General features: G+C 37.7%; 5 protein-coding genes across 7 annotated transcripts; 2 read left to right on the top strand and 3 right to left on the bottom strand.

Moving 5' to 3' along the window:
* Positions 1 to 1,308: 1,308 nt before the first annotated feature.
* LOC109182160 (E2F-associated phosphoprotein) lies at positions 1,309 to 5,079 on the top strand. The gene is made up of 4 exons (XM_019332245.1): positions 1,309 to 1,334; positions 3,122 to 3,323; positions 3,409 to 3,574; positions 4,594 to 5,079. The coding sequence occupies exons 2-4, from the start codon at positions 3,272 to 3,274 to the stop codon at positions 4,835 to 4,837; spliced, it is 462 nt and encodes a 153-aa protein (XP_019187790.1). The 5' UTR covers positions 1,309 to 1,334; positions 3,122 to 3,271; the 3' UTR covers positions 4,838 to 5,079.
* Positions 5,080 to 6,047: 968 nt separating this feature from the next.
* LOC109181491 (serine/threonine-protein phosphatase 2A activator) lies at positions 6,048 to 8,374 on the top strand. The gene is made up of 3 exons (XM_019331280.1): positions 6,048 to 6,755; positions 7,456 to 7,951; positions 8,044 to 8,374. Exons 1-3 carry the CDS (start codon positions 6,086 to 6,088, stop codon positions 8,048 to 8,050), a joined length of 1,173 nt encoding a protein of 390 aa, XP_019186825.1. The 5' UTR covers positions 6,048 to 6,085; the 3' UTR covers positions 8,051 to 8,374.
* Positions 8,375 to 8,463: 89 nt separating this feature from the next.
* On the bottom strand, positions 8,464 to 12,010 carry LOC109181486 (probable RNA helicase SDE3). The gene is made up of 4 exons (XM_019331275.1): positions 11,968 to 12,010; positions 10,829 to 11,695; positions 10,393 to 10,614; positions 8,464 to 9,562 (listed from the first exon to the last, which is right to left on the bottom strand). The coding sequence occupies exons 2-4, from the start codon at positions 11,654 to 11,656 to the stop codon at positions 8,645 to 8,647; spliced, it is 1,968 nt and encodes a 655-aa protein (XP_019186820.1). The 5' UTR covers positions 11,657 to 11,695; positions 11,968 to 12,010; the 3' UTR covers positions 8,464 to 8,644.
* A 977-nt stretch (positions 12,011 to 12,987) lies between these two features.
* On the bottom strand, positions 12,988 to 15,104 carry LOC109181488 (F-box/LRR-repeat protein 20). The gene is made up of 2 exons (XM_019331279.1): positions 14,731 to 15,104; positions 12,988 to 14,036 (listed from the first exon to the last, which is right to left on the bottom strand). Exons 1-2 carry the CDS (start codon positions 15,092 to 15,094, stop codon positions 13,144 to 13,146), a joined length of 1,257 nt encoding a protein of 418 aa, XP_019186824.1. The 5' UTR covers positions 15,095 to 15,104; the 3' UTR covers positions 12,988 to 13,143.
* Positions 15,105 to 17,573: 2,469 nt separating this feature from the next.
* LOC109181487 (transmembrane protein 53) lies at positions 17,574 to 21,087 on the bottom strand. Of its 3 annotated transcripts, XM_019331277.1 has the most exons (7): positions 20,916 to 21,087; positions 20,646 to 20,779; positions 20,137 to 20,260; positions 19,127 to 19,917; positions 18,904 to 19,009; positions 18,282 to 18,487; positions 17,574 to 18,034 (listed from the first exon to the last, which is right to left on the bottom strand). In XM_019331277.1, exons 4-7 carry the CDS (start codon positions 19,873 to 19,875, stop codon positions 17,764 to 17,766), a joined length of 1,332 nt encoding a protein of 443 aa, XP_019186822.1. In that variant the 5' UTR covers positions 19,876 to 19,917; positions 20,137 to 20,260; positions 20,646 to 20,779; positions 20,916 to 21,087; the 3' UTR covers positions 17,574 to 17,763. The 3 variants fall into 3 exon arrangements, with proteins under 3 accessions (XP_019186822.1, XP_019186821.1, XP_019186823.1); XM_019331276.1 differs by having other exon boundaries at positions 20,646 to 21,087; XM_019331278.1 differs by lacking the exon at positions 20,646 to 20,779.
* Between the last annotated feature and the right edge of the window lie 3,917 nt (positions 21,088 to 25,004).

Here is a 25,004-nt window from a genome sequence, read left to right as displayed (position 1 = left end):
AAGCACAAAACCCACGCATCTTAAGCACAACCCTCACGCACCTTAAGCACAAAACTTACGCACCTTAAGTTTTAACAACAACTCACATTAAGTACACATTCACGCACATTAAGTACAAAATTCACGCACCTTAAGCACAAAACTCACGCACATTAAGCACACAACTCACGTACCTTAGGCACAAGACTCACACACCTTAAGTACAAAACTCACGCACATTAAGCATTACACACTCACGCACATTAAGTACAAACCTCAAACACCTTAAGCACAAGACTCACGCACATTAAGTACAAACCTCATACACCTTAAGCACAAGACTCACGCACATTAAGTACAAAACTCACGCACATTAATCACCTGCACAGCCGACTGAAACTTAAACCTATATAATAATAATAATAATAATAATAATAATAATAATTAGTATTATTATTATTATTATTATTGTTGTTGACTTGTTATTGTTGTTGTTGTTATTATTATTCTTTCCAAAAAGGTTGAACCTCCACCCTAAGGTCCCCCACACCCCGCTCCGACAGAGCATCTGAGAGAATATAAATCATGGTAATTCAACTGAACATGAACTAGGTTAGACATTTGCTTACTGCGCACAAGGAGTCCTCCTCATTTTGAGAGGTTGCTCCCACACTGCCACTGATGAGACTCGATCCCTGGTTATTTTTTCAAACTTTAACTTCTATTATTATTATTATTATTATTATTATTATTATTATTATTATTATTATTATTATTATTATTATTATTAGTATGCATACACACACACATGTATCTTTTTTTTTTTTTTTTTGGGGCACACATATATCTTTGTTTATATATGGGTTGTGCTTAATTAATACGGAGTAACTCTTTAATATAAATATGTATTTGTATTATATTATGGAGTAATAATTATTATTGTTGTTATTCTATTTCTTTCTTTCTCTCACACATATACATGTATATACAAAAATATAAATAAATAAATATAACATCCAGTATAAAGGATATTTATGTCATTTTAATAATTATTTCAGTTTTATTCCTTAAACTAACCAAACATTGGAATACAATTCATGAAGTTTATTCCTTTATAGTGAATCAAACAATGGAATATAATTTATATTCTTTATTTATATATATATATATATCTATTCCATTCATTATGGAATAGCATCCTTATTCTTTCATAATTCATTATGTGAATCAAACATACATTAAATGAAGAGTTTCAAACTCATTTTGAATAAATTGAATGCGAATTCGCCCAAATCTATTATCGTCTACTATGTAATCACCCCATAATTTCACCTAAACTAAGAAGTTTGGGTGAAATTTGTTAAGAAATATTACTACGAAAATAACAACTACAAGCAACGAAAAAAGGTTTCGGGTGTTAGTATGAGTCATGTGATACCTACATTATCCCTAAAACCTTATTTGCTACCTCCCAAATGTGTTAGGAGCGTCATAGCCTATGTTTCTCATGATAAAACGTACTACGGTTTAATGTTTGAGCACTCAAATATTTAAACCCAACGAATTAGAGAGTAAATTATATTTTTGGTCCTATGACTATAAGGGGCGTGTTAATTTCGGTTCGTGACAATTTTTAAAGCTAACAATTTAGTCCTTTAACTATGTTCTTTTTAGCATATTTGATCATCCCGGCTAAATCACCGGTGAAAATTGGCCCAAAAAAAGTAACACATTTTAAAGTATTTATAATTGGGGGTAAAATGGTCCTTTCACGTCAGTTCTTCTTCTTCCATTACCACCGCCGTCCTTTTCCTGTCGCCCCGCCATGGCGTTCTTCTCCCCCTCCATGTCCCTGAACCTCTGCAAGTATACCTTCAATGGCTCCACGTACTCTTTGAACCCCAGCGTCGTCATTGCCCATAGCAGGTCGTCGACGTTGATCATCTTCCGCTTCTCCCTCTGGAACTTGTCCGACGCCTCTCCGGTGATGAAGCTTATGAACTCCGACACACACTCCTGGACCGTCTCCTTCGCGTCCTTGGAAATCTTCGCGTTCGCAGGCAGCGCCTTCTTCATAATACGGCTCACGTTCACAATCGGGAGGAAACAGTCTTGCTCCCGTTGTGAGTTGTCGCCGCCGTGGCCGTCCCTGTGCCCTCTTGATTTGTTGTCGGAATCCGCCATTGAAGCTAAGTTTTGGAGTATAAAAAAATCGATATTAAAAGAATACGAAAACTATTTCACTACGACTGATGAAGAAATGATGTGGAAGGACCATTTTGCCCCCAATTATAAATAATTTAAAATGGGTTACCTTTTTCCGGCGAAATTTGGCTGGGAGGACCAAATCTGCTAAAAAAACATAGTTAAAGGACTAAATTGTTAGTTTTAAAAGTCACGTACCGAAATTAACACGCCCCATAGTCATAGGACCAAAAGTGTAATTTGCTCACGAACTAGAGCATGAGATGATCACATGAGGTTTGAGGAGGAAGTTGAACAGAGTTTCAAGAAGAGAAAAACTTATATTTTCAGTGTGCAAAATCAGTCATTGTAACCTTCATAACAAACGACCATTAACATGAGAATTAATTATGAAATTCAAAATTTGAATTAATTCATAATTAATTCCATAACATATGAACTAATACTTAGAACGGTACTCCGAAGAGTGGTTCGAATCGTGAATAGTTCAAATGGTAACTTCTCCGAAAGGTTACCGATTCAGACAGTCAAGGTTCGAATGGTTACTACTCGGACAATGACTAAAAATGTTGGAAAATATTTACAAAAAGTTGGCATAACACAAGTCAAGTCTTTTCAGACTCATTTTTAGATTTGATTTGTAATCTCCCTACGTGCAAAAGAGAATTCAATATACGCTATTGTATATATAGTGGTGCAAATTCTTTTGTTTTCTCAATGTTGGACAAAGACTATTTAAAGTCTTTACGCATTTATTTTTCACCTCAAATGAGTATATTTAAAAATCAATTTTTCATTCATCTATTATCTATTTTGAGATATAATATATCAATACAAAGACCTTAAATCTAATTTAACCCATGACAAATCAAAAATTGACCTCACATATATTTAAAATAACCACTCTCATGTCATTTTATGTTAGTTTTCCAACAAAATTCTTCTTCCCTTTTCCCTTTTATTCGCCCGCGTGACAACCCTGTTCGGAGACCCAATTGACACGCCAAATTTCGGGCTAATCGGTATCGGGTCCATCAGTGCTGCTCTCGTCTCAACTGAGAGGCGGTTGTCTCACATAAAGAAAGAAATGAATGATGGAAAGCAGAGAGAAGCGTCGCCATCTGTTTCGCAGAAATCTGGTAAAGCATTTCGTTCAATTCGATGATTCTTTCAGGACTAAGTTTCTAGTTGTGGTTGACATTTAATTGTTTCTATTTTTCTCAGTTTCTGATGATGATGAGATAGACTACTCCATCAAGCCAGAGTTTTACGACTCCGACCTCGACGACAAGGACGAATCATGGGTTCGAAAGAAAAGGGGTGGCCGTACTTCTGATGCCATACTCAGTTGCCCGGCTTGCTTCACCACGCTCTGTCTTGATTGCCAGAGGTATGCAGTGTGGTTATATTCTCTCCTCAAGCTTCTGTGTTAGTTGAGATATCTCTGATTGGTGTGTTGTTATTCGTTTAACTGACATTTAGGAATGAGTCCCTATCAATTCATAGATTGGGTACCGGTTTGAATTGAGCTTTGTTAATGTATTCATTTGGAAAGAAGGCTGCAATGCTCAAGCCATTAAAATGCGATTAGCTGAAAGTTAAAATACATAGGTAGAGTTAAGACTTAAGAGCTGTTGTTAGTGATGGAGAGGTTTCCTCAGATGCCAATATTTGATATATATATATATATATATATATATATATATATTTTTTTTTTTTTAAGGTCAAGTGAACTACTTCCTCAGAGCAATCTCTTGTTTAGGCTTGTTTTGATTTTAAAAAGAAAATATATAGTTACTACTATTAATAAATCTTCAGCTAGTAGTATTAGTTACTACTTACTACAATTTTTGTATTGTAAAAATAACAATATCATGGTCAGGTACTTATGCACAGAGTGAAAATGTTTTTGAGTTTGACACCAGAAGTCATATCTCACATCCTATCTGGATCTAAGGTGGTGAGTTATAACTCATGCTCTTGGCACATCAGAACATTTTTGTTGAAAAATCTAGGCAAGATTAAAGATTGAAAGCAAAGAGATAAGAAGAATACACAGGTTTCAATACGCTTATGTCCATAGGAGCGAAGCAGCTCTTTTGTTATGATTAAGAATACATCTCTAGAGTGACAGTATTAGTATTTGTTTGTACCAACCCATCTAACCGAAACCCCATACTTGGAGACAAGTACTCACATTTCACTTGAGCATCTGTCATCTCTTGATTGCATATGGGCTATATACAACAATCTGTGACCATATTGATGCTATGCATTCTAGACGGTCTCCATTGCCAGAATCATTTTAAATTTGAAAATGACTTGTTCATCTGATTTTTAGTGCCAAAGCTTGCTTCCCTTGTATTGTTAATGTAATCTAATAATGCCAAATAATCTGGGATCTTGCAGGCATGAAAAGAATGTAACACAGTATCGAGCCATTTTTGTGGTGAATTGTAAGATCAATGATGAAGTGATGACACAGCTTGGAAGTAAACGAAAGTGGGGCAGAAGGAATGGTGAAGCAGAGGCAGCTTCTGATAACAGTGGAACTTTTAAACATGTGTGTTGTGCAGTATGTTTAACGAAAGTTGGAGTCATCGATGAGGAGGAGGTCTATCATTTCTTGAATGTTCTTCCCAGCGAGTGTTGACTCTTTAGTCTATAACTTCATGCTAACTAATCTACTACTGTCCTAAATGTTTGTGTTAAACTAATGCCTACAAGTGTTGTTCGGGTATAAGTATGTATAATAGATTTTGTGTTGGAAGCAGCTGCTATGATTTTGTTTGCCATGTTGTGCTGAGGAAACTAGTATTCTGCTGCTTCTTGTTCTTCAAATTGTTTGTAATGACCAAAATTCTCACAATGAGTTCTGGCTGTGGTGGAATTAAATGAGACACATGTTGGGACTCACTACTCACTACTCAGGCAGGACTCAGGAGGAGTTCTGCCTCGCCTCTTCTTTTGAATGCCAATCCAGGGTGTCGTGTTCACAATTATTCAACTTTACAATTCACTGAATTCAGATAATATTACTCTCGCATTTGTACTAATTATTATCAATAATTTATTTCTCACTAATTAATATTCTAATAAGTGGAGTTGCCACAGTTGTTATACTATGGACCAGAGTTCATATTGCATTTTGAATCATGATCCAAAAATTACATTGTCAATTATGATCTAAAAATTATGTGTCAATTAATATATTTTTGTGAATCTTGATCTAAAAATTGTGTGTCAATTAACATATTTTGTACTTATAGTTAACAATCTCTGCACATAACATGGTAATTATATATACATAATTATTATGTGATGTGTCTTCAATTTGTTTACAAGTACAGAAATGGTTAATTTTTACAAAATTTAAAAATTATTTTTGAATAAGGATACACAATGCAAGATAGACCACATAGTATAATTTGCCAAATTGCCATCAACTCATCATCATCCGAGTTCACCTTGCAAGGTGGATCCGTGTTATATTCACAATTTTTGAACTGCATATTCACAATTTTTGAACTCTATATTCACAATTTTAGATCTCAATACACAATTACAGAACTCAATATTCACAATTTTTGAACTTTATATCCACAATTATAAAACTCTATATTCACAATTTCATAACTCTATATTCACAATTACAGAATTAAATATTCACTGGGTTATTTTTAATAAAATTTTTTTAAAAAAATTATTGATTGTGAATATGCAATTCTAAAATTGTGAATATAGAGTTAAAAAATTATGAATATAATTCATGTTCAGTTTGCAATGTGAACCGTGATCCATGGCATAACTATCCTCATAATCCACTGTTGGCAAGGCCCAGTATAAATTTCCATTCTTCATTCATTCATTCATTCTTCTAACCACATGAGCATAACCCAAAATGGAATCCCACCACAGCGCTTCACCTTCACCGCATCAACAGCAAGATCAACCATTTCCACCACCGCCAACCGCCTACCCTCACCAACACGCCGCCGCGGGAGCCTGCGCGAACTGCGGCGGCCCCACCTCCTATCCCTGTCCACCTCCCTCCGCGAACCCTACCTACATCCCCATCCGTGCTCCGGCTGTGAACCTCCCCCCTGCCAACACTAAGGAAATCATCATCCGTACGCCTGTCCCGCAGTCCCAAAAGGTGACCCCTCTTTCCCCTCCCTACCAATTTCAGTATCCGACAAAGAAAATCCAGTCTCAAATCGACGTCGATCGCTTCCACTCCTCCGCTGTTTGCCAGAACTTCCTCGGCTTCGTTGTCGCCCTCTCCGAGTCTATTCGCTCCCACAAGCTCTCCGATCCATGCCATGTCTCCTCCGCTGTCTCCGCTCTGGTTTCAGTCCTCCAAAGCTTGATTTCCTACGCCGATGAGATCCCTCCGGCGCCTCAATCCTCCCGATACGGGAACGTAGCTTATAGGACCTGGCACGAGCGAATGTGCTCCGGCGCTGAATCTTTCATGATTCAATTCCTTCCAAAGGAGCTCCATTCGGCTACTGTGGAGCTTGTTCCCTACTTCACTGATAGTTTTGGCAACGCTAGCCGAATCGACTATGGTGTGGAATTTTACCGAGTTTATGATTATCTGCAAGTAATTTTTGTATGAATTATTGTGTTACAAGTTTTATTATTGTTGTTGTTATTATTATTATTATTATTATTGATGTTGTTGTTGTTGTTAAAAAAAAAAAAAATAGAAATTTTATTACCGCAACAAAGAATAGGCTGGCACAAGTTTTGATTTAAAAAAAAATAAATGAATTTCAGTTGCGGTTGGGCCTAATTTTAAGTAATCAAGTATCGATATCTTAGTGCAGTTTGCTTGATGTTTTAAATGATATTGGTAGCAAAACAAGGATTAGTTTCTGGGATAATCCAGTCTTATGATGCACAATTGAAACTCTTATGTCTGTTAGGTGATATTACTGTCTGATTTTGTATTTCAGATGCAGTTTAAATGTAATGTTCTCATATGCAAATCTGATTACTAGAATGAACCAGAATTTAAGTGAACAATCATTAAAGCATCCTGATTTTTTACCCCACACTAGATCTGTTCTAAGATAATTAAGGGAGTGAAACTTGCAATTTTGTCATTGCCTTGAATTGATTAGCATTTCAAGGATTTTTTTTTTTTTTTCAAAAGATCTTAAATGCTCATTTGGTCCTGCTTGGTTTGTTAATATTGCTGTTTCTTACATATACTCATTTGTACTGTTATAACCCTTTTTTTTTTTTAAATCTTTATTTATATAGGAACAGGCCATGAAACAAATTTTGCTGCCTGGTTGTATTGTTTAGCAAGATTAGGAGTTGTGAAAGAAGATGATTATCAAGCTCTTGTTGCTAGGGTTTTTCTAAAATACTTGGAGCTGATGAGGAAATTGCAATTGACCTATAATCTTGAACCTGCAGGTTCCCATGGGGTGTGGGGACTAGATGACTATCACTTTTTGCCATTTATTTTTGGGTCCTCACAGTTAATTGATCACAAGTACATGAAGCCAAAATCAATTCATAATCAAGATATCTTGGAGAACTTTTCGAACGAATACTTGTATCTCTCATGCATTGCTTTCATAAAGAAGGTGAAGAAGGGGTTGTTTGCAGAACATTCTCCAATGTTGGATGATATAAGTGGGGTGCCAAATTGGAGTAAGGTTAATAGTGGTTTGCTTAAGATGTATAAAATTGAAGTTTTGCAGAAGGTTCCTATCATGCAGCATTTTCTTTTTGGTTCCATAATCAGATGGTATGTTTCTTATCCTCTTTATGTTTTTAAATTTAATAATGAACCATTGAAGTAATAACTTAGTATTTAATTGCTTGTGTTCTTATTCACAGGGAATGAAAAGGAGGAATATGATATGCCATCTGGATTTGGATAAACTAAAGTATCATCCATCAATAGGAAGAAATAGGTTTTGCAGCCTTTTCGCAGTTTATTCCTATCAACACCTCTGTTTTACTTTGCATTATCAATGATGAGATGATGTGCAGATGTGTATTGTGCAACAGGTCTTTTATTAATTTATAGTTTGTACTCTGAGTACAAAGTTGCTTGTCATTGTTCAGTGTCCTGCTCCTGCCTGCAATGTATTTTCATTTGTTCAGTGTCGCATACCACCAGCTTATATGTTGAACTAATCAGGTCCATTAAACTTGTTTTTTTTTTTTTGTTTTTGTTTTTCCCTGCCGGATGAAAAATAGTGCTTTTTGGTTTTTGGGTTTAGGATTGCAATATAACAGTGCACCATGGAGAAATTAATCAATCAGTGATAACTCATATGTTATATTCACTGCAACCACGTACGTACACAGAATTGGCATATAACCATGCAATAGAGACAGACAGACTTATACAAGAAGGAAATACTGAGTCTTAACGTAACAAAACAAAGAGCTCGCTTGGCTTCATCATCAAATATAAATGTCATGCATCACCTTAACAACTTTGATACTCATCTCTCAGAACTGTAATGGCATTTGGATCAAGGCTCATATATAGCTTGCTACCACAGAGTCTCTCAAAGTAAGAACGTGCCAAACCAAACTTCCGTGCCATAGGGGACCTTACCCAGCCTGAATGATTTCTTGGTTCACCGGTGACTAAAGTTACTGTCCCCTCCGTGGCAAAGTTAGCCAATGGGACTAGTGTCTCCGGTTCAGTGGCAGATGAGGCATCCACTAAAAAGATATGACTGAAATGCCCAGCCTTTATTCCCACATTGTGCAGTCGGTAGCTACTCATAAAAGTGGATAAAATTACCTTATATCTACAGAGTTCGTTCAGCAAAGGACAAGAAAAACACTCTGTTTTATCTTCATATAGGCAAGAAGGAAGGATGTCTAGAGGCACTCCATCCCGTTCTCGGAATGCTGCATTGGCCCGAAACATGTCATGCTCAGGAACCTGCTTCTTGAGTGCTCTCATGATTAAGTCACATGTTTTGTTTGAAGGTGCACACAAAAGAACCCGGTTCAGCGGAGATGCTCGGCAAAGTTCCACTACTGCTGCAACAATCAGATTTTCTGTAACAGATATTGGTCCCTTCACAAGGTAAGGAGGTGAAGCCTGGAGTCTCAAAATCTTATCAAGGGCAGAGGATTGCTCTGAGTCAAGTGTGTTATAAGCAAAGAAATGCTTGGAGAGAAGTCTATTTTCTGGAAGGAATTCAGGGAATAGGAAGTTCCTGAACAAGGGACCTGATGCGGACTCAATTGCCTGGTGAGCACGTTTCAAACAAACTCTGTTGAATGAGAACTTGACTTCATATTTGTAGTCTGGACAATGCTGAGAGTGAAAGTCTTCTCCAAATTCTGCTAGTAATAGATTGCTTTTCACCACACGGTAGACAAGGCCCTGTTGTAAATAGAAGCACAAAGGTACAAGTTAAAATAAAAAGAAGAACTTCAGTTGTTACCAGTTAAATATCCCAGACAAAAAAGCAATATGTTGCCATGGATTTTTGGCATTATGATAGATAAGTTGAGCGGTTTCCACAAATTATCTGAAACATTAATGAAGAGATCATAGAATATGAAATGCTAACAGAAGTCCTTGGTTCAATACTTGGCCCTTGTACTACATCTATAAAAACTATAACACATATGCTGATGAAGTGTGTTATAGGCCAGGATATCTAGGATCGCGTCACAGGCTTAGAAACTTAGGAATAAAAATGAAGCTTTTCTGGAGTGCTTCTTCTCCCCAAATGAAGCGTTTTTGTGGAGTGCTTCTTCTCCCCCAAATGAAGCGTTTTTGTGGAGTGCTTCTTCTCCCCCAATCTTCCCTTCAATAGGAAGCCCAAAAATATAAATTTCCAAGATGTTTTCTTACCTAGGCATCTATTTATAGAAGATAAAAACTACCCACTACCTCTAACTACCTAGGAAGTGGTCATCCCACTACTACTATTACAATAGTGGTCATCCCACCACTACTACTACAATAATAATAATAATAATAATAATAATAATAATAATAATAATAATAATAATAATAACTGCAGAACACGATCCCCCCAAATAATAACTGCAGAACACTTGTATCAAAGTGCTGTTTAAAAGCTAGAACTCAGGCAAGTGATATTGGCAGAGAAGATTGGAATCAGTTATAGTCAGTGCAATAGGGAACATAAATGCTTCAAAAGTACTAAATTGTTTATTATAAATTACAAGTTCAGTGCTAACCTCAAAGAGCAGGAAATTCTTCTTTGATGGTCGACGCAGTGAGACGAAATCCCTAGATAACAGGAAAGGCCTTTTCTCTGGAACTTTGTCAATCTCAAATGCTACAAATGTCTTTTCATCTTTTTTATCATCCTCATCTAAGCTGTTGAGTCTACTTCTTTTGTAAGTTGCTGCATAGTGCAACTCCAAGGTGACATTCTTCATTTCAAAATGATCCCATTTCTAAACAAAAATAAAAAGGTGTAAGTAGTTTCTTTGTGATGAATGATGATAAAGTGAAACTAAATATTTGAATGAAGAAGTAAATTGGTATCTGATGCAACACCCTCCAGAGTTCCTTGATAAGTCATATGAAATCTCCAGCTCCAAGTACTAATAATAATATGCTCAAATTAAAGTAGTAATAAATAAAAATGGAAGCCTCTAATATAATTACCTCCAGATAGCAGTCCTCAGCATACAGTAAGGCACGGAAGTAATCCTTGTAAGTTGAGATAGACAAAGGGTTGTTGAGAACTCGTGGCACAATATCCTTCTCAATTAGTCCTTTTATATCATCAGGAGTTGAAAATGTAGGTGATGCAGCCCCATCAACCCAATGGTATTTAGTTTTTGCATTATGATTTGTTGAATCCTTAAATAAGGTAGGTTTGGTGGAAAAGTCAGGCTTTTTTGGAACAGGAGATGGTGATGATGAAGTTGTATTAACAGAAGAGGAAGAAAGGAAATCTCTTGGCTTTATCGAAACTTCACTTTGCTTGTGTGAAATAGATGAGGAAGAAAGGAAATCTCTTGGCCGGTTTGGAGAAACTTGAGTTACCACCTTGTCCTTGTGTGAAGAAGAAGAAGAAGAAGAAGAAGAAGTCAAGGATGAATAAGGGTGTTGAGAAACCTGACTTAGCAGCTTCTGTGAAAAGGCAGGTGGCGGTTTCGCAGACGACAATGATGAAGAAGAAGAAGAAAGTTTGGTGGAAGAGAAAGAAGCTGGAAACTCAGCCAAAGCTTTTTGCTTCTTCTCTATTTCTAATTCTGCCTGAAAGCCGCATTGCCGTCGCAGCCTATTCTCATTTGGTTGGGTTGTGAAAGGAAGTTTAGTACTTGGATCGGAGGTGACTCTCCCCTCTGACAAGGAACCATAATCATTTATAACTTGAGAGTAACTGTAATGCTGACCCCATCCGGTTTCTGCTCCATCCTCCTTCCCGCTTCCACAACAAAGAACAACTTGAAAAATTTCGACGCAACGGCAAATTAGATCCATCATCTATTATTCACGTACGCTCGCGCGTTAGCTAGGGTTCAACTGTTATCAAGGAAGGGGAAAGGAAAACGTCATATCATAGCTGATAATCGATCACATGTAGTATATTCTTTCTTTTATGAATATATGTTAAATTAGTTGTACATAATACATATCCATTCCAATTTGTATTACCAGTAGCTATAAAATCATACTACAGCTTGCTGAATTAGACAGAGAGTGAAGAACGAACAAACAAACACTGGTAAGCACGCCATCCTTGAGATTGAGAAATTCATATATTTATATATATCAAGGACGTACGGATGACTCACCTTCAATTTGATGGATGAACTATGAAAACTAATAAAGCTGATGAGGATCAGTTTAATAACTGTAGCCTGCCATTCGATCAAATTACGAAGGTCAAAGAGCAAGAAGAAGCGACTTGAGATCGAATCTAATTAGACAAAGTAATCTGTAATCAGCACTAGCTAGCAGTGTATTCCTTTACTTAAAAGTAAAGTTTAATCCACTTGCATGCCTAAAAGATTATGATGTTTAATTTCCTTGTTTATTATAAACTACTACTATGCAAGTCTAAAACAAAACTTGGTGCAGCCGCCGCTAGTTAAAAATGAAAAAGCCACGATAGTCAAAGGAGCCACTGTTCAAGTTTCAATCCTCCAATCACATCATTATGCCTCAGAAGTAATTATAATTTTGATTGGAATGAGGGATTAGAGGAAAAAAAAATAAAAATTTGTAAGTAGTATAAATTTAAATTTCATGTTAATTTGTCAGATTATGTTCATTATATATTTATTATGGTTTTTTGTTGTTGTTGCAGTTTCATATATATATAGTTTCAATTCTGTTTTCTTCTTCTTCTTGTTTTTTCCAATTCTTATATTTATCTATTTTTATGTTTAATTTTTTCCTCCAAATTTTGTATACATACACGTGAAGTACACAAACGGGATAAACCCAGTTCATTTATAGTACAAAAAATCAACCACATAATCACATATATACACTCTACATAAAATAAAATAAAAAAACATACGATCTAGGGAGTCAATCTCAAAACAAGATCATCACAACATAGTTTATCAATCACAGGATTCACAGCCTCATCCAAACCCAAACCCAGAACAATCTTCAACCCTAAACCTAACTACATACCAGTGGTAGTTAAGCAATTGTCATCCATAATATACAAATTTTCTGACAGATGAAAGAGAGAAGACATAGAGAGGACAATTTTAGTATCAAATCAAATAATACAGGATAAAGAATAAAGAGAAGACACTTGTTTATAAGGGAAATAACCCCCCATTGATCTTCAAAGATAGATTATAAGGGAAATATCCCCCATTGATCTTCAGAGATAGCTCCTTGTTTATAAGGGAAATATCCCCCCATTGATCTTCAAAGATAGCTTGCTGGCTTACCTTTGCATCAGAAGCAACTCACAGAATCCTCAGCTTTTCAATCTCAAATATTATATATCAAATTAAAACATCTTGTTCTCCCAAGTTCCCATTAAAAATTACGCTACAACATTCAGGAAACTGCAACCCTGCCTCCTCACACTCAGCTTTAGTGATATGTGGGCAGGACCGGACATCTAGATATTCAAGAGAATTACACGACTTCAAAAGCTTGTCTATTCCTGCAACAGTGATTTTTGAACAATTACTTACTTTCAAAATCTTCAAAGCCAACTTGCACCCTTCATTTCCTAATTGCCGAAATGCAGCATCTGTTACCTCTTCGCAGCAACCAATGTCAAGAACCTCAAGCTTTCTGCACCGCATTAGAATGCTGTCCAGTGAAGCGTCTGAAATATTTAAACACCAATCCATTCGTAGTCTCCTCAAACTATTGTTACAAGCATCAGCCAGTAATATCATAGACTCATCAGATATGTCCCGGCAGCCACCAATTATAAGCGTCTCCAAATTTTTACAGTATTTGGCCACGTTGGAGATTGACTCGTCACCAACTCTATAACAGTCTAACATCTTCAATGTTTCCAATGTTGCTGAACATACTCTGGATACATCAAAAATACCAGTATTTCCAATATTGCTGCATTTGTTGATATCTAAGTGTTTCATTCTATGACAACCTTCAACAAGAACAGTGATACCAGAATCAGTAATGTTGGTGCATCCTTGTAAACCCAATTCTTCTAGATTATGACACTTCTCCGAGAGAGCTTTCAATAATGCGTCTGACACAAATCTACAGCCAGCAAGATGCAAGGCCCTCAGGTCATGACAACCTCCAGCAACAGCTGATAGCCCCTTATCTGTTAGTTTTCTGCAGTAAGATACATCTAAGGACTGTAGAGAGCTGAGACCAGAACCAATGGCTCTCATTCCAACATCTGTTATGCCTGTAAATCCTCAAACAGGACACAAAATAGCTAAGCTCATATCTCAATTTACATATTCATAAAGAAAGAGGGAAATTGAAATTAAACATATATTAGCAGTTCAAAACACTTATACTAGTAAAAATGCTTATCTGTTTTCAGCAATTATTTACTTAACAAGTGAAAAATGGTAAGGCTTTGGCAAAAGCCACCAATTCTAAATACACAAGTGGTATGATAATAAGAATAAGACCATACTTTATGCCAGTTCAACATATGAAAACTACAGATCTTGATAGTCCATACAATAGTATTCATTGTTGGTACCTATATCCATGAAACATTTAGCCTAAAAAATAAAACAGAAACGCTCAAAATTTACCACATTTATTCATAGAAAGGGAAGACCAAGAATTGATCCTTGCAATTTTGATGTTTTTTTGAAGTTAAACTAAATTAACTAATGAACCCAATACACTCCATATTAACAAACGTTTCTCATTAGTAATTATTATTAAGAACCTTGGGAGTTCTCAATAATTATTTTATTTTATTTTCAAATTCAGACCTATTAATTAACAAATGAACTTGAAATTGTTGTGATAATTCCACCCCAGCGAATGAAAAAGAATACGATTTGCAGTTAGTTAATCGATCAAAAATATAACCCAAAACTATTGAAAAAAAAAAAAAAAAAAAAAGTAGAAGGGCTGACCTTTGCAGTTTTGAAGATTGAGAATTTGCAAGCAAGAGAAAGCAGTGGCGATGACGGAGAGATCGTCGTCAGTGACGCCAGGGAAGAAGGACCTCGAGACAGACTGGGAGAGATCCAGCTCGCGAAGGCGGGTGAAGCGTGCGGCGAGTCGGCAGAGCATGAAGGGGCCAGCCCTGGCGCAGAGCTTCTTCCTCTCAGTGCTCTGGAGGCGGAGCCACCGCTTGCAGACCAACCCGAAGTTTTCCTTGTCCTTATCGCTCCCCAGTCTTGCCAGCACGGCACGAAGCTCGTCATCTCCCAGGCTGTCGTTAATGCAGGGATTATAGATTACGGCGCCGATTTTGGAGTCTGATTCACAGGCCATGGAGACAGGAAGAAAACCAGCCTATTAGACTATTTATTTATTTTTATTGACAAGGAGAGACTCTGGAAGCTTCTTCTTCTTTTTTTTTTTTTTTAATTTAATCCAAGTTTTTGGATTTATATTAACTGTGATGTGATGTGATAATATAAATAACGTATAACTTTTACCAAATGTGAGTATAAAAGATAAAAATTGTGACAAGTAAAAGAATTTGATAATAAATTTAATATTAGTGTATAAATATATAAGTAGATAATTGTGAAAATATATAAATAATTTTTTTTCTTTTATATAGTGATATATAATCAAAAGGAAAAAAAGATTTATAGAAAACTATATAATTTTTTTTTATACTAGGACTATGTGGTCCAATGGTACCTGGGTTGGACTTCCATTTGGAAGATTGTGAGTTTGAGCCTCTGTGGAGGCGTTATTAGCTCTTTGTGTAGAGCGAGTAGCATTCAAAAAAAAAAAATATTTTTTATTTTTAAAATGAAAAACTGTGATACTACACATGTTTTTTATTTTCTATCTTCTAATTTTTTAATTTTTCAAAAATCATGATAAATTATCTTGTTCTTGACAATAATTAAATCCCACTACACACTTAAAAATAAATCTTAAGTAAGACTTGTCATCTACTATATTAATATCAAATGATTGGACTTTGACATTATGTTAAGTTGGAAATTGGAATAACATTAATATATTTTGGAACACAATGCTTATACCCAAGGCCTTGAACAAGATGAATCGAATTCATTTTAGTATATTGTATGTTAATTTTTAGTATATTATAAATTCATATGAATTTGAATTTGTAATATATAAAAAATGAGCATGTAATAAAAATAAATACATACTCATATTAATTAAAATATAATGAATTCACTAATATGAAATATATAGCACATTAAGAATATACTTTAAAAGTAAATTCATACCTGATATAATTTGTCTTCAGAACAATTAATAAGTAAAATGCGATACTACATGATACTGTTAATTCTACGCAAGCAATATAAAACAAACCCGAGACCAAATAAAGCAAGTAAAAGATTTTATTGATCACGGTAAAGGCCCTAAGTACAATCTACTTGGTTGCTCTGAGTACCGACTGACTGCGGTCGGGATTCTCTAGTAACAACCTATCGATCGTCCAAAAGTCCTTTCCACTGTAGCTACTGTGGGTATTTATAGCCGCTATGCCGGGGACAGGTTTCCAGCCGTTCGGCATGTCCTCCACGTAGCCACCACGTGTCATCCTCCCGGGTGCCCTATCTGTCGTCGTAGAGAGCCGCCACGTGTCCTGTTGTCAGCTCTCTTGCCAAAGGGCTACCGCTCGGCGGTCGACAACGATGCTCGGGCAACTCCCGGTCGCTTCCCGACCGGGTTCTTCATAAATACCCGACCTGTTACCTACAAAGACAGAAAGACAAAGACAAAGGTACTGGGGTCGGGGTGGAGCTTATGTCGGTCGGGATATTCCCTACCACTACATTTTGTGTGAATAAGTGATTTCATACCTGAGATAGTGAAAGGGTGGAGAGGACTGAGTCGCTGATTTAAAACGGGTGAAGGAGACTGAATTTAGAGCTTTTGTAGGTTTGTGCAATAGTGTTAGATTCTTATATTGCTGGTGTTGGGTAGGTTGCAATGACCGTCATTATATCATGCACCGCGGTGCATAATCGATTATGCACCGCGCGTCAAAACGGCACTGTTTCTGCAGTTATAACGGAGTGACATTATAATGTGTCTAAACCGACACTGTCTCACGTATTATTTTTATATTATCAAATGAAACTGTAGTTATATCAAAATAATACTGTTGTTGTGGTGAAATGAAACTACAGTATATATAAAATGAAACTGAATAACATTTCATATATTTGAGTGTATATTGTACAATGAAGCTGTAATTATATTGAAATGATCATGTAGTTGTGTTTTAATGAAACTATAGTGTATATAAAATAAAATTAAATAAGATTTTCACATATTTGAGTGTATAAATATTGAATAAAACTGTAGTTATATCAAAATGAAACTGTAGTTGTGTTGAACTGAAACTGCAATGTATACAAAATGAAACGGAAGAACAGAGTTATTTTTTTGCGAAGATTCAGTTTCTTTTCATTAAACAAAACGACATCGTTTTGATGTGCAGTGCATGATCAATCATGCACCGCGGTGCACGATATAATTTGCGTTGCAATGAGCATTGGGCTATTTGGCTGATATTAAGGCATTTGGCTTTGCTTATGGAGTGGTCATCTATTAGGCTAAACCACAAATACATACACATATACATATATTATATGTATAAATATAAAATTAATTAATAGTATATATATTGTCTATTATTCGGTCACCGTAAATTTTGAACATCAATAACTGAAAAAAACCAAATAGCCTGAAATGGGCAAATGTTCCATTTTGAACAATACTTTACACGTCAAAAATGAAGCAGAGAACAAGCAGCAAAAGAATTTAGAGCAAATGGTCAAAACAGCATCTCCCGTCAGTATGTAGACTCAACAATGTGGTTCTATTAACCTTTACCTCAGGAAAAGGGTATCTTCTATTTTGTTTCAACGAATTGTACATGTTATGTATGTATCTTCACGGAAAGAATATAAAAGAATTTGAGGCTGGTTAGCAGTTATTTAAGATGAATGGCTGCAACAGGTCAGCACACAATCCTCCAAAAATTGAGCGAGCTCAGAAGTATACAGTTCTGGATGATTCCGGAAATGGTCAACATGGGGGGTAGATATGAAGTTGCAAGCTCTAACCTCACGACCAGTCCGTCGCTGTCCCTCTATAAAGGATTCCACAGACCCTGCAGGAATAACTTTGTCCGCTGTGCTGTAAATGTATAACTGTGGGCAGCTGGGTTGTTGGGATGTCAGTAGATTCAAAACATCAGAGAGCCTCCTGAGATTTCAAAAAGTACAGTTAACAAGGAGCTATATAAACAATTCATTTCAGAAAAGAACTACACAATCTAGTTAGATTATCATAGGCATTGATATGACCATTAAGACACTTACATCAAGTTCAGTTGAGTTTCGGAATTAGTTCTCACTCAACCAATTTATACACAAACAAGTGCTTGAATACTTGAGAGCTGAAATTCTCTTTGTATCCCTAAATAAAATTCATGTACGCAAAAAGTCTTTACCTGTTTACCGTTGGAAGATTCAAAACCACCTCAAAGAACTTCTCCAGCACTAGTAACAATGCTGCTTCAGTTACTGCAGGTCTGGCATCTACAACTGTCCTTGCTGCAACCGTTGTCTCTGAATGAGGTTCACTTAAGTTTACAAAACCTTTGGTTGCAAAACTATTCTTTTTAAGAAAAGCAGCTGAGAATCCTGAAGCCCAAACCTAGATAAGGCAAACTCAATCAAATTCAAAAGGAAATGCAACGATCCAAATGCTTACAGTTGCTTGAGGCATATCGTGCATGACATTACAAGAAAATGAATGGAAGAAAACATCCAGAAGAGGGACACATTTGAAAATCCCCATACATATGCGTGATTTACAACATAGTAATGCAAAGATGGAATAAATTTGGAGATTTGTATCCAGAAGCCTCCAGAAATGCTAAGCATAGTGTTCTTCATAGCCATTTTAATTAAGCAAATTAGAAAGCAAGATCCAATACAACTGACGAAGAAAAGTCTGTGAAAGAAAAAGTACTCCAAACCAATATTTATTTAACCAGCATTACTTGAGACACAGTATTTACAAAAGTGATGAAGCAGGGTTATATCACAAATGTCCGCAGACAATATTACCTGTGGGTCAGCAGCAGCCACAGGAGCAGAATCCACAATACAACCCTTTATCCTTTCCTTTAGTGTAGGATACTGTTTCTGTAACTTCTCCAAAATGACTCCATAACTGTTTTAAGGATTGTAAAAGAAGAAAAACAATTAGGCAGTGGTCTGCGGTCCACAAAAGACATATATCTTGCATGGTGAGGAAGGGGGGGATGCTTCTAATGAGAGAAGGACTCACATTAACCATCCAGTGTTGCTGAAAGTGTGGAAAACCAAATTTTTTCCGTGCTCTTCTTCCAACCAATCAGCAAGATGATTTACAAGCAATTCTACATCGTGCTCGGTTTTCCCCCCAACCTGATAGCTAAGAATCTCAGGCAAAGGAAATGTATATGTGACAGCATGGAAGCCTTTGGAGTTATACCACTCTGCATATCTCTTGAGATGCCTCTGCTTTGCCCCTAACCATCCTAGCAATATAACCAGTGTCCTTGACTTTGATGATGAGCAGTCAGAACATCCGGATACATCAATAGAACTTGGCTTGGGCAAATGCCATATATATAATCCTTCGTGAGGTGAGGAAGGAAGAGGATGCACACATGTAGCTGGATTTGCAGACCTGTCCAATGCTGCAGTCCGATACAAATTGAGTAAAACAGGGGAAGAAGCTGAAGAGGTGAAATGACTTGGAAAAGAGCTTTGACTGGAGGTAGAAATAGGGCTTTGTATGTGTGACACTGGGACTTGTATTCTGGTGACAAAAGACACGCTAGCAAGCTTGGAAGCTGATATATGATGCACCCATGATTTCTTCTTTTCTTCAATTGCTGCAGAGTGTACAGAACTTGGCTGTTCCAATGACAGACAACTTTCCGATGATTTGGAGGGTTGCAATTTATCATGAAGATCGGCAGAAACAGAAGCTAAGGCAACTGCAGAGGCTGCAAGTACTGGCCTTTGAAGGATTCCAGACAAGGAACCCATGATACCTTACAAGAGTTACTTTCATACGACTATCAAAAGATCCTAAAATAAACAACAGAGATACCAATAAATTCTTCAAGTAAATGTCCAAAGAGGTTCTAAAATATGAGCACTTGCATAATATTAGTACAGGAAGATTGATGAGCCCTGACAGGATTAGGCTCCTCTGTAATAAAAATAACCCCCAAATAACACGAAAAAAAAAAAAAAAACACAAACATGTGTTCAAAATTAATTCAATGATGGGTTTGACTCAACAACCTTATTCCTCTTTTCGAGAGGCTGTTGGACTGTTGTTTCCCGTGGAGAAAATGGGGCTGTCTATTTGACAGCCCGGGTCGTCGATCACAGCCCAGCAAACCTCTTGTCGTAGTCTAAAAGGGCTCTGCAATAAAATAAATAAATAAAAGTTGAAGCTTGTATAGATTAGAAGTGAAATATACAAATAGTTTGTATCAACTATCAAGTATGAACACATAAAACGTGACTGCAGCAAAGGGGTATATTCTGAGTTTATGCAATCGTATTTAGGTTTAAACAATTTTAGACGGCCACGGTTCTAAGAAAAGCAATGTTATTAACACATGAAATTGATGTTCATATTTGTAAATTAAGAAAACAATAAATGCTTATATTTTGAATGACTATGACTACTAAAGGGCAGAATTAGTAGCCGACAAACAAATTGTGGACGGTAATAGAGCAATGGCCGGTAATGACCCAAAGGAACAGGAAAGGATAGAGACGTGATGGGACAAAACGGTGTTGACCTCTTCCAACATTGGCGCCTCCCAGGAATGGGGCCTGGGATCCACCCACCATGACGCGAGGATTACAACCAGAAACAAAACACGGTCACGGGCTCACAGCCCAGAGTTGAGGGATGAAATTCGCATACTGGCCTCTTCAAAATCCTCAATCACACACAAAGAGAAAGAGATCGACATGGCATCACAAATCAAATAGCGTGTAAGGTAGCAATCGAAAATCTGAATTTGTTTTAAACAGGGAGGGGAATAGAGTGAACAGATAGAACGAACCTGAGGGAGAATAACCGAGAGTGTTTGCTTATTATTGCTGTTGTGTCGCCGGCGAAATGAGATTGCTCGGGAGGGAGAAGTCCTGTTTTCTTGGAGAGAGAGATATTGATTTTTAGGTTGAGTGCCACTACGGGCGTACCGCGTACGTCTAAAATTACAAGCAATCTGCCATGACAAATTTTCCCCGAGTCAGCATCCCCGACTATTATGATTTTTTAAAATTAATCCTCGACTTTTATTTATTTATTAAGGAAGGGAATACTCTACATATAGACACTATTTACTTCAACTGAGGTTCGAATCTTACACCTCCCACTCAGGGGAGCAACCCGATACCAGTGGACTACAAGCCACTTGGACAAAATTAATCCTCAATTGATCAAATAGACTTTGATTATCAAATTTGTTCCCACATTGATCATTCAGTTAACCATCAATTTGTTAGGAATTAGTGAAGAGGCTAAAATAGTCATTTCTTGTGATTACTTTCTTCTTCACTTTAATGCAACCATCGCTGCACACAAAAATATCCCCTTTCTGGAAATTGATTAAATTTTTTGTTCGCTCCTCCAACGAGCTATTATTGTGGTAGCAGAAACATTCAATTCCAGCTCCCGTCAAGACTTTAGCAACAACTTCCATTGCATCAACAGTGTTTGCAAACGCCATTGTTCGAAGTATTCCAAACCCATCATTTAATGGAGGTAGTTTCCACTAAACCATGCTATAAGATGATCAGAAACTAGGGAAAAAAAAAACCTAACACCTTGGGTTGTGGCAATGGAGGTAGTTTCCACTGGCCCAGCTTGCGTCAGGAAACATCCGTTTTAACACTGCTCCGATAGTTTTCTTTCCATTCACAAGAAGCGCGGCAGCAACAAAAATTACTGCTTACTTGCTCGTATGTTTTTCTCGCTCTTCGCCAATATGTTCTCTTTGCAACCTTGCTATTAACTTTTGAGTCCATTACACGAGTATCATCTACTTCTTTGCTGAAATCTGTTAGTAGGTCCCTGTTGTGCTCCTGATCAGAACCGAGAGGAAAATCAGGAATTGAGCCCGTCACTATCTCAACTCTATAATTTCTTAAGAGGGATAATTGCTTTTCATAAAAACGAAGCATATTCAAGAGCCGAATAACTTGGTTTTGGAAACTGCCACAAAGGAACATGTCTGCCTCATCAAAAATTTGGTGTTTATTTATAATAAAATAATTGTTAATATTTAGGCATGATGAATTTGAAATAAGCCAAATAGGCGATTGATGATGCATTTCAATTGGAAGAAAAATTACAACATGTTTCACACAACGTATAAATTTAGATCGGCCATGATTCCCAACTTCAATTGTACAAAGATAATTCAAAGTTGCAGCGGGTGCTGACACCATTATATATGGTTCTTTCACTGGCCAAGTCTGCGGGGTAAAGTTTAGTCCTTGGGGAACAGTTCATATGGTAAAAAGAGATTCCAATCAAAAGAGCAAGATGCTATGCAAGAATGACTAGCCATTTAGTTCACCACATGACCGTTAAGGATAATTTTGATAATATCAGTACCTGTCGGCCACCAAAAGTAGCAACCCTGATGACAGGTTCGCCACCATCATTACGAAGACAATTAGCCATTCGAACCACTTGCTCACACAGCATGACATTTGGACAGAGAACAAGAAAAAGTTTACTGGACTTGTTTGCTTCCCGGCCAACAACACTTTCTCCCAATATACCAGAACTTTGGCATACCTTATCAGTCAACGGAACCAGGTACCCATGGGTTTTGCCACTACCAGTCTTTGCAGCAACCACCACATCAGCTCCAGAAAGCATACTTGGTATGCAAGCAGCCCTAGCTCTAGCTCCTCGACGCTTTTTGGAATTTTAGTTTCGGCCAGGGCCTGCGGCGCGCTCCCACGTAAAGCGAGGTGATCTCTTGCTATTGTCTGCGGGGTGTTCGAGATGTTCACCGAGAGAGCTGTCAAAAAGGTGGTGTTCTCCCAGAAAGAAGCCAAGGCGTTGGGGAAAGACACCGTGTTTATGGAGCACCTTTTGCTAGGGTTGATCGTAGAGGATCGCGGCTCCGGAGGGTTTTGAGCTCTAGTATCACGATTGAGAAGGCCCGCGAAGCTGTACGGAGCATTTAGAACGATGGAAATGAGGATGAGGATGCAAAATCGGGCTCTGGAGACTTGCTTCGGCTACGATGGAAGTGAAGAAGAAATCAAGGAAATGACCATTTTAGCCCCATTCACTAACGCCTAATAAACTGATGGTTAACGGAAAGACCAATGCTAGAACAAATGTGATGATCAAGGGTCTATTTCGTCCAAATTAAAAGACGAGAACCAATTTTGAAAAATCACAATAGTCAAAGGACCGTTGCTGGAATTAACTCAATTTTATCTGTATACCGGCATCAAAAGGCAAAACAAATTTACACATAAATGAATTTATGCCCATAAATAATACACATTTATACACATAATGAATTTTATGCACATAAATAATTAATTTAAATAGTTAATTTCCACATAAGTTCCTTATTTTTTGTGACAATTTTAAATTTAATATCAAATTATCACTTTTGTCATTTAACACTTCCCGTTATCGTTTTTGTCATTGTGATGAGGGTAACCTTGGGCAGTCCAAAAGTTTGAAATCCCCATCTCGTCTCCTTCAAGCTCTTCTGACTCTATGTATCAATTATGTCACGGACTTATTTTCCCCCACTAAGTCACGTGCGGCCTTAGCTATTTTTCCCCTCTAAATAGCCAAGTCAGCCTCTCTTTCGACCCTCGAAAGTATGCTACGTAATTGGTGGGATGGCTAGGAAAACAAGTTGGCAAGAATATCGCAAAAGTACTTGAGAGCTTAATTGATTCCCTCTTTGAATTCCTCTTGGATCCCTCCCTCTTGGATTCCCTTGGATGGTTTACAAATGAGCCCCTTGTGGGGTATTTATACTACTCCACCTCCTCATGAGGAATCCTCTAGAATCCTCCAAAATTCCCTACACAAGTGGGAGGATTCCCTAATATTCTAGAGTATTCTATATATCCCTACACAACTATGAATACTCTATAATGTTCTAGAATGTTCTATAGCACTCCTACCTCTTCTAGTGCTATCTATATACCTCCAAACCATTCCACCAACTTTGGGATGCTGCGTATAAGTGCTAGAAAATTCCGGAAATGCGTAGCAAACCCCGGAACCGCGTGGTAACGCTGCCCGCGCGTTACATCCTCCCCCACCTAATTTGGCGACGCCCTCGTCGCCTTGTATGCTTCCAAAAGCCTTGTGATTGCCATAAATCTTCCTCCGGCTTCCCATGGTCTTATGGCGCGGCTTATCCTCTTGTGGCTTCCTCCTCTTTTTCACCCAAGTGTTGGTCCCAGTGTTGGCTTTTCCTTCCTTGGCTCCTTCCACGACTTGCAAGGTTGATAGTCGTTGTGCCCCCTCCACTTGCCTCTTGGGACCTCCGATGGTTGGGATCATACACATGGAGCCTTTCTCCAAGATGCATATTGTGCTAAAGGATGGCATGGGGATGGCAGTGGCTTGACGGAAAAAGTCCATCCCAAGCACGACTTTATAATCATCCAATGGTGCCACGGAAAAGTTCACTTGGCCCCTCCAAGTGCCTAAGCGTAGCTCCACGCCTCGTGCTACGCCGTTGAGTGGTTGGGCTCTCGCATTGGCAGCTTTGAGCCAACCTTCCCCCTTTGTCCAACGAAGACCGAGTCTTCTAGCCTCATCCTCGGTCACAAAATTGTGGGTGGCACCAGTATCCACTAAAGCTCGTGTTGGCTTCCCATTCACCAACGCTTCGACGTACATCAACCCCTTGTTCGTCGTCGTTGGCATTGTTTTGGCGTTAAGGGCAGTGAGAAGTTGGAGCGATCCCATCCTACTTGTCTCCTCTTCCTCATGGGTTTTGGCCTCATGTTGTTCCACCATAGCCGAAAGTGAACCAAGTTTCGGACAATCCCTCATTGGATGCGGCCCCTTGCATATGTAGCACGCAAACTTTGGCACGAAGGCATTCTTCTTTTCCTCGTACTCCCTTCGTGCGACGCCCCTGTCCCTC

Source organism: Ipomoea nil, unplaced genomic scaffold, assembly GCF_001879475.1.
Source record: "Ipomoea nil cultivar Tokyo-kokei standard unplaced genomic scaffold, Asagao_1.1 scaffold1043, whole genome shotgun sequence".
NCBI classification, from domain to species: Eukaryota; Viridiplantae; Streptophyta; class Magnoliopsida; order Solanales; family Convolvulaceae; genus Ipomoea; species Ipomoea nil.
The sequence above is the reverse complement of the archived record's forward strand: the minus strand, read 5'-3'. Positions and strand labels throughout refer to the sequence as shown.

Bases quoted from the DNA above. Each gene is read 5' to 3' on its own strand.
- LOC109182160 (XM_019332245.1), top strand. From the start codon at position 3,272: ATGAATGATGGAAAGCAGAGAGAAGCGTCGCCATCTGTTTCGCAGAAA. The intron at 3,324-3,408 runs GTAAAGCATTTC...TATTTTTCTCAG, and splicing joins ATCTGTTTCGCAGAAATCTG to TTTCTGATGATGATGAGATA. The intron at 3,575-4,593 runs GTATGCAGTGTG...GGGATCTTGCAG, and splicing joins CTCTGTCTTGATTGCCAGAG to GCATGAAAAGAATGTAACAC.
- LOC109181491 (XM_019331280.1), top strand. From the start codon at position 6,086: ATGGAATCCCACCACAGCGCTTCACCTTCACCGCATCAACAGCAAGAT. The intron at 6,756-7,455 runs GTGTGGAATTTT...TTATTTATATAG, and splicing joins CGCTAGCCGAATCGACTATG to GAACAGGCCATGAAACAAAT.
- LOC109181486 (XM_019331275.1), bottom strand. From the start codon at position 11,656: ATGATGGATCTAATTTGCCGTTGCGTCGAAATTTTTCAAGTTGTTCTT. The intron at 10,615-10,828 runs GTAATTATATTA...ATTTTTGTTTAG, and splicing joins CTGAGGACTGCTATCTGGAG to AAATGGGATCATTTTGAAAT. The intron at 9,563-10,392 runs GTTAGCACTGAA...TATTTACAACAG, and splicing joins AGAATTTCCTGCTCTTTGAG to GGCCTTGTCTACCGTGTGGT.
- LOC109181488 (XM_019331279.1), bottom strand. From the start codon at position 15,094: ATGGCCTGTGAATCAGACTCCAAAATCGGCGCCGTAATCTATAATCCC. The intron at 14,037-14,730 runs GTCAGCCCTTCT...GAGGATTTACAG, and splicing joins CAATCTTCAAAACTGCAAAG to GCATAACAGATGTTGGAATG.
- LOC109181487 (XM_019331276.1), bottom strand. From the start codon at position 19,875: ATGGGTTCCTTGTCTGGAATCCTTCAAAGGCCAGTACTTGCAGCCTCT. The intron at 19,010-19,126 runs GTGAGTCCTTCT...TCCTTAAAACAG, and splicing joins AGCAACACTGGATGGTTAAT to TTATGGAGTCATTTTGGAGA. The intron at 18,488-18,903 runs GTAATATTGTCT...TGCCTTATCTAG, and splicing joins TGGCTGCTGCTGACCCACAG to GTTTGGGCTTCAGGATTCTC.